Source organism: Theropithecus gelada, chromosome 11 (genome assembly GCF_003255815.1).
Source record: "Theropithecus gelada isolate Dixy chromosome 11, Tgel_1.0, whole genome shotgun sequence".
Taxonomy (NCBI): Eukaryota; Metazoa; Chordata; class Mammalia; order Primates; family Cercopithecidae; genus Theropithecus; species Theropithecus gelada.
The window spans coordinates 27,805,802-27,814,134 of NC_037679.1; the positions used below are offsets into that span (position 1 = coordinate 27,805,802).

Genomic DNA, 8,333 nt, shown 5'->3' on the forward strand with positions numbered 1-8,333 from the left:
CTCCCCCACCCCCACTTCTCCCTTCTGCCTTCATTTCTGCCCCTTCTTTTCTGGTTCCATTAGAAAAGGACTAATCTTATCAGTTCTGCCTTTTGTTTCTACTCTAATAACTTTGTCAAGAGAATTTTTTCAAAGCACAAGGCCAATGAGAAGGGGGAAAGTCGGTCCACAAGGCAGCTGGCCCGACTATTCTGAGTTTGAATCAACTCCTGGTGGTCCTGTTAAAATACAGTTTGAAGCAAATCACCTGTTTTTATGCTCCTAATATCTACTCTGTCTAAAGCCCAAATTTCCTTGCTTGGCATTTAAGAAGACTCCAAGTTCTTAAAACTTCTTCTTGACTTTCATGCAAGTCAAACTGATTTATTGTAACTCAAACAGCCCTCTTTATATTTTCTTTTCTGTATTTTTTGATAGTTTTCTTGTGCCTGGAATATTTTCTGCGTTTATTTAAGTCTCACCATCTTTCAAGACACAAAATATGTGTGATCTTCTCTGAGGCCTTTGTGAACTGCCTCCAGCGTTCACTAAGCAATTAATTATGTCTCTTAACTTTTATAGCACAAACCTATTTGCTCACTTGATATTTAACAAATATCAACCTCTATCACTTATCTTTTTTTTTTCTTCCGAGATGGAGTCTTGCTCTCCACCCAGGCTGGACTGCAGTGGCGCGATCTCCGCTCACTGCAACCTCCGCCTCCCAGGATCAAGGGATTCTTCTGCCTCAGCCTCCCGAGTAGCTAGGATTACAGGTGCCCACCACTGGGCCCGGGTAATTTTTGCATTTTTAGTAGAGACAGGGTTTCACCATGTTGGCCAGGCTGGTCTTGAACTACTAACCTCATGATCTGCTCACCTCAGCCTCCCAAAGTACTGGGATTACAGGCGAGAGCCACCGTGCCCAGCGTTATCACTTATCTTTCTTTTCATGCTAACATTTTCTCACTGCTTGAGATTTTCTTTCATCCAATTTCAAGCACTGAGTCTAACAATTAGAAACCCCACTGTATTTGATCTGATGGAGATTACCTTTTTAAAAGCCACATATTAAATCTCTTAAGTTAATAATATTGACAATCAACTTCAATCAACTGAGTGACCACTATGTTTAAGGAAAAGTTACTTTCTGGTAGGCTGGGAAGCAGGAGAAGGGAAGGATATAACTTTATAAAAAAAGCTGCAGAAGGGAAGGATATAATTTTATATAAAAAGGCCCTTGTTTACAAAGAGCTAATCACCTACTGGCCAAAGAAAGGTGTTCCTTCTTTGCAACGGCTGTGTTTTTGGGTTTAGCTAACTCAATTCTTTATGTCCTCAACTTATGAGACCGCATCAAAAACGTTTTTGCCACACCTCTGTGGGCAAGTAGGTGAGTCAGAATGAGTGCATAACATATAAATATATATTTTAATGATAATGAATGTGTAGATTAACAAACCCAAACTTTTTTTTTTTTTTTTGAGAAACAGTCTTGCCCTGTCGCCCAGGCTGGAGTGCAGTGGCATGATCTTGGCTCGCTGCAGCCTCCGCCTCCTGGGTTCACGGGATTCTCCCGCCTCTGCCTCCCGAGTAGCTGGGATTATAGGTACCCGCCACCATGCCCGGCTAATTTTTGTAGTTTTTAGTAAAGACGGCGTTTCCCATGTTGGCCATGGCTGGTCTTGAACTCCTGACCTCAAGTGATCCACCGGCCTCGGCCTACCTAAAGTGATGGGATTACAAGCGTGAGCCACCGCGCCTGGCCAAACCCAAACATTCTAAAAGTAACCGCTCCCCTCCCCACCAACGGTAACCAGCGTCTTTGTTCTCCAACCACAGCAGCTGTATGCACCGGTGTATAAGCCTGCCTTAAGTGCTATTTTTAATCTTTATTAAAAACAGGCCTTGACTCATTTGTGTACAACTCCAGCGGCTAGTGCAGTGGGCTTAACGTATTAAACAGCTGTTAATTTTGGTTTCTTTTTGGTAACAGCGACACGGAGATCCGCATTTGTCGCAGTTTCCACCACGGGCGGGAAGTGTAAATACAAGAAATACAAAAATAGCGCAACGGCTAAAGGAGTGTTCCCAGTGCCAAGCCAGGCAGGCGCCGCGCCCGGGCCGACCCCCACCCCGCCTCAGAGTACTCCGCGCCCGCGGGGCGACACTCCCAACTCCATCTTCCCGGAGGCGGTGCGGCCCAGCCCCTGACCCAATTGGCGGAAGCGGGGCCGGGTGTGTGCGCGCGCACAAATGCCCGGATGCGCCGCGACGCCCCGCGCGCTCCCCTCCGGCGGTAGGGGGCGCGCACCGCGGCACCGCGGCTAGCTTGGCTGCTCGTGGGGCCTCTCCGGCCCTGTGTGTCGGGAAGATGGAGCAAGAAGCCGAGCCCGAGGGGCGGCCCCGACCCCTCTGACCGAGATCCTGCTGCTTTCGCAGCCAGGAGCCCCGTCCCTCCCCGGATTAGTGCATTCGAGCGCCCAGTGCCCTGGCCCCGAGAGTGGAATGGTCCCCGAGGCCCAGGACGTCGTGCTTCCGCGGGCCCCGTGAAGGAAACTGGGGAGTCTCGAGGGACCCCCGACTCCAAGCGCGAAAACCCCGGATGGTGAGGAGCAGGTACCGGCCCGGCAGCGACCGGTCACTTCTGGTTCTGGGCTGTGACGGTGTCCCCTGCATCGTTGGTTCCCAGCCTCTGCCCGCTCGCAGCCTTTGTGCGGTTTGTGGCTGGGGGCTCGGGGCGCGGGGCACGTGGCTTTGCGGAGGTTTTGTTGGACTGGGGCTAGGCAGTCGCCGCCAGGGAGGAGGGCGGGGTTTCGGACGGCTCTCGCGGCGGTGGGGGGCGGGAGTGGTTCGGAGGTCTCCGCGGGAGTCCAGGGTAAAGGTCATGTGGGCTGGGGGCTGCGGGGCCGCCTCGGCGGCGGGGTCCGGGTAATCGCAGGGGCCTGTCGGGTCGCTCTTGTGAGTGCTGCGCGTAGTCTGGGCGGGATTGGGCCGGTTCCATGGGCAGGTTGACTCAGCTTTTCCTCTTGAGCTGGTCAAGTTCAGACACGTTCCGAAACTGCAGTAAAAGGAGTTAAGTCCTGACTTGTCTCCAGCTGGGGCTATTTAAACCATGCATTTTCCCAGCTGTGTTCAGTGGCGATTGGAGGGTAGACCTGTCGGCACAGACGCACACCACTTTTTCCCTGCTGATCCAGGTAAGCACCGACTTGCTTGTAGCTTTAGTTTTAACAAAGGCGTTGTTTATGTCCTTTATATATGATTAATTTTTCGCAGATGTTTCATGATTTCCAGTTTTCATCGTCTTTTTTTTCCTTCTTGTAGGCAAATGTGCAATACCAACATGTCTGTACCTACTGATGGTGCTGTAACCACCTCACAGATTCCAGCTTCTGAACAAGAGACCCTGGTTAGTATTTTTGTCTCGTGTAACTTTTAATAATTTATTTTATGAAGTGATAAACTAAATTTCATATACCTCAATTATAGCATGGCTCTGTAAATGACATTGTATGTGCATAACTTAAAGTGTGCTACCTCGGGCATGACTGCGTGGAGTTAAAAACTGTTAAGAACTGGTCAGTATTTTCTTAGCCCTTTGCCACATAGGCTTTAAAAATTAGTTCCATTACATTGTTAAGCGTGGTTGAAGTTATGTTTGTTATGTGACTGATTTTTTTTTCCTTTTTGACCTCCCAGTATTTAATTTTTAAAAATGATTTCTAAAAGTCACAAAAATTATTCATGCTTGTTTTAAAGATTTTTGTCATTAGAGAAATTTTAAAGTAAAACCTGAAAATTCCAGTCTTTTTACTCCATGTTCCCTTTTAGGTTTTTTCTGTGTGCATACCCACATATATTTACATTTGAATTTAAATCTATGTTATTGTCCTGTTTGTTGTACTAACAAGATGAAACTATAGTTGTTCTGTGACTTGCATCCTTGTCAATAAAGTCTACAGAATTCTTTTTAATGGCTGCATAGTATTCCATAGCATGAGTATACCATTTTAAAAATTATGCCTTTACTGACAGCTTTTTAAAAATTGCCTCCTGTTTTTGAGTATTACAGATAGTGCTGCTTTGTACATCCATCCCGTGTGACTATTTCTGTAAGAAAGATTTTATGGAATTATAGGCTGGGTGCGGTGGCTCACCCTTGTAATCCTAGCACTTTGGAAGGCCAAGGCGGGCTGATCACCTGAGATGAGGAGTTCAAGACTAGCTTGGCCAACATGGTGAAACCCTGTCTCTACTAAAAATACAAAAATTACTCGGGCATGGTGGTGCGTGCCTATAATCCCAGCTGCTGAGGAGGCTGAGGCAGGAGAATCACTTGAACCTGGGAGGCAGAGGTTGCGGTGAGCCAAGATTGCGCCATTTTACTCCAGCTTGGGCGATAAGAGTGAAATTGTCTAAAAAAAAAGAAAAAAGAAAAATATTTTATAGAATTAGAACTCCTGAGTCCTAAATTTTTTTTTTTTTTTTGAGAGGGAGTCTTGCTCTGTTGCCCAGGCTGGAGTGCAGTGGCCAGATCTCAGCTCACTGCAAGCTCCGCCTCCCGGGTTTACGCCATTGTCCTGCCTCAGCCTCCCGAGTAGCTGGGACTACAGGCGCCTGCCCCCTTGCCTGGCTAGTTTTTTGTATTTTTTTGGTAGAGACGGGGTTTCACCGTGTTAGCCAGGCTGGTCTTGATCTCCTGACCTTGTGATCCGCCCGTCTCGGCCTCCCAAAGTGCTGGGATTACAGGCTTGATGAGTCCTAAATTTTACTCATATTTGATTGCTGCTGGTAACTTGCTCACCAAAAGGCTCTAACAGTTTCACTCCTGCCAACACTGAATATTACCAATCTTTAATTATTATTACTTTTTTTTTTGATAAAAGGTACTGTGCCATTGTTTAAATTCATTTTTCCCTAGCTTCTTGGTGAGGCTGGGCACCTTTCCTTTTTTTTTGAGACAGAGTTTCACTCTTGTTGCCCAGGCTGGAGTGCAATGGCGAGATCTTGGCTCACTGCAACCTCTGCCTCCCAGGTTCAAGCGATTCTCCTGCCTTAGCCTCCCAAGTAGCTGGGGTTACAGGCACGCGCAATCACGCTCAGCTAATTTTGTATTTTTAGTAGAGATGGGGTTTTTCCACGTTGGTCATGCTGGTCTTGAACTCCCAACTTCATGTGATCTGCCTGCCTCGGCCTCCCAAAGTGCTGGGATTACAGGCGTGAGTCACTGCACCAGGCCTCCATTTTGTTGTCATTTGTTTCTTTTGGGATTTGCCTCATCTCTGGCCATTTTCCTTTTGGTTCTTTAAAATTTTTCTTAGTAATTGGAGTAGCTCTATGTGTTTCAAGTATATTTAACTTTTGTTGCTTACTAATGTAGCATTTGCTTTTATGTTGTCTTTTCCCCATTGAGAACAATTCTATGAAGTAAAATTTGTTGGCTTTTGAATTTCTTTTTTTTTTTTTTTTTTTTTTTTGAGGCAGAGTCTCGCTCTGTCTCCCAGGCTGGAGTGCAGTGGCGCGATCTCGGCTCACTGCAAGCTCTGCCTCCCGGGTTCACGCCATTCTCCTGCCTCAGCCTCCCGAGTAGCTGGGACTACAGGCGCCCGCCACGTCGCCCGGCTAGTTTTTTGTATTTTTTAGTAGAGACGGGGTTTCACCGTGTTAGCCAGGATGGTCTCGATCTCCTGACCTCGTGATCCGCCCGTCTCGGCCTCCCAAAGTGCTGGGATTACAGGCTTGAGCCACCGCGCCCGGCCGGCTTTTGAATTTCTTATCATGCTTTGGAAGAACTCTCCTATCTTGCAAATATATTCCTATATTTTCTTCTAGATTTAAATTTTTTAGATATTTAGATCTTTACCTATAATTTATCTTCCTGTTCTTCAATGTAAGATTACGAATGCTATTATCTTTTATAGCCATTTCTCATTAATACATGTCTTTTAAGTCACTAATATACTGATAGCTTTCCATTACAGAATTTTTTTTTTTTTTTTTGTGAGACTGAGTCGATCTGTTGCCCAGACTGGAGTGCAGTGGCATGATCTCAGCTCACTACAACATCCGCCTCCTGGGTTCAAGCAGTTCTGCTGCAGCCTCCTGAGTAGCTGGGATTACAGGCACCCACCACCACACCCGGCTAATTTTTGTACTTTTAGTAGAAATAGGGTTTCACCATGTTGTCCAGGCTAGTCTTGAACTTCTGACCTCGTGATCCACCTGTCTTGGCCTCCCAAAGCGCTGAGATTACAGGTGTGAGCCACTGTGCCTGGCCTACACCTAAGTAATTTTTGTGTATTTAATAGAGACAGAGTATCGCTGTGTTGGCCAGGCTGGTCTCGAACTTCTGACTTCAGGTGATCTGCCTGCCTCAGCCTCCCAAAGTGCTGGGATTACAGGCCTGAGCCACCACACCCATCTTCCATTACAGATTTTTACTTAGAGTTATTTTATCTAATTTGAAGCTAATATAGCATATATTAAAAATTCAGAAGAAAAAAGATAATTTTTAAATCTTTTTTGAGAGAATTCATTATTTTGCCTGAAAGTAAAGTGCATATATACGCACAGTTAAAAAAAAGTGCAATCAGAAAAATTAATAATTCAATATGTATTTTAAATTTTTCAGTTGTTTAATATTTGTTTTATTGATTAGCTGGAAATAGGCAATTTTTAAAAAATCTGTTTTTAAGACACTCCCAGTGGGGGTGCTGTCAGATTTTAAACAGCTGTCAGATTTAGACACAGGACTGGGGCATATCAAAGAGAGGTGCAGAGGTACCAGTTTGTGTGGGTGGTGGCAAGCTGTAAAGATAATTGAGTTTCGCAGATTTTGATAAAAGGAAGAGAGAAAATGCATATAAGTACATTACATTCCCCTCCCCCATGGCAGTTATTTTTCTCAATACCATTTGTAAAACTTCTAGATAAGTAGCAGGCAAACTTTAGCCTGTTGGCCAGCTTTGCCCTGTTGCCTGTTTTTGTTTTAATTTTAAAATTTTTTTATAGAGGTGGGGTCTGTCAGTATGGCCCAGGCTGGTCTGGAACACCTAGCCTTAAACGAACCTCTAGCACTCAGTCTCCCAAAGTGCTGGGGTTATAGGCATGAGCCACCTCGCCCAGCCAGCTTCCTTTCTTTCTGTAAAGAAAATTTTACTGGAATGCAACCATGCCTGTTGGTTTACATAGTAACTATACTTTTTACTTGGATAGAACCATTTGTATGAAAAGCTTAAAATACTTAACAGTCTGGCTCTTTACAGAAAAAAATTGACCCGTAATCTAGTTGGCAGGCTCCTTGAATATAGGTCATATGTCTTATTTGTAATTTTTTTTGCAGTACCTACAACTGTCCAGTGCATAGTAGTAGCTCAGTAAATGTTTGTCAAGTAGATATTTGAAATGTAGACCAACTAAGAGGCAGCATGATATAGTAGGAAGAAAATGGTGAGTTGTAGTTGAGGGACCTGGGTTGGTATGTCTGATCTGTTCTTAATTACTCTTGTCAGCTTGGGTTAGTTAGTTAAGTTCTCTAGCTTTCAGGAACCTAATCTTTAGAGAAGATTGATAACAGGATCCACTCTAAAGATTTATTCATTTCTCTTTGATTCTCTAAGTTAGCTTGCAAAGAAGCTCATTGGATCAGTACGGTAAGCTCATTGGATCTTAAGAATTTATGGTTGTTTGTAAGGCAGTAAGCAGGTAATATAAATAGCTGAAGGAAAAAGTAATTTTTCCTGTCTTGGATTGGATGCTATCTGTGATCACAACTAATGATACTTGATGATTCCATGATACTTGCATAATAATTAGATCCTCCCCAGCATTTTTTCCAAACCCCCTTTATTGAAGTTGGTTGATACGTTTGCTGCAGGGCCTATAGTTCTGGGATAATTTTGGAAGTATAATAACAGCTTTTTTCTCTTTATAGGTTAGACCAAAGCCATTGCTTTTGAAGTTATTAAAGTCTGTTGGTGCACAAAAAGACACTTATACTATGAAAGAGGTAAGCTGAATCAAGAGATAACTAGTATCTTACTAGTTACATGTAGCCATACTTAGTTTTCAAGACTGTGGGGAGAAATCGGCCATATAGAAGGATTTTTCATTAAACAGCAACATTTAATTTTGTGGTCATTTGGACTATATTTTAAAGCTGAAAATTCTAATTATACTCGAGTTTCATTTCTCAGCTAGGAACTCAGAGAAGCAGAAGCCCTGTAGGGGTGCTTGACCATTTTATGCTGTGAACCCTTTGGTAGACTGGTAAAAGCCTTCTTAGACTGGTAACTCCTTCTAAGAATCATGTTTTTTTTTTTTTTTTTTTTTTTTTTTTTTTTTTGTATTTT

At 44.1% G+C, this 8,333-nt stretch overlaps 1 protein-coding gene across 4 annotated transcripts in view; it reads left to right on the forward strand.

Moving 5' to 3' along the window:
• The first annotated feature begins 2,278 nt into the window (after positions 1-2,278).
• Positions 2,279-8,333, forward strand: part of MDM2 (MDM2 proto-oncogene) — a 33,412-nt gene continuing 27,357 nt past the window's right edge. For 2 of the 4 annotated variants that reach the window (XM_025401482.1, XM_025401485.1), the window contains exons 1-3: positions 2,279-2,598; positions 3,307-3,391; positions 7,916-7,990. In XM_025401482.1, coding sequence (XP_025257267.1) covers positions 2,585-2,598; positions 3,307-3,391; positions 7,916-7,990 — 174 coding nt within the window. In that variant the 5' untranslated portion in view covers positions 2,279-2,584. Of the gene's footprint in view, positions 2,599-3,107; positions 3,180-3,306; positions 3,392-7,915; positions 7,991-8,333 lie in introns of those variants that run through there. The other 2 variants (XM_025401483.1, XM_025401484.1) reach the window with 1 other exon arrangement.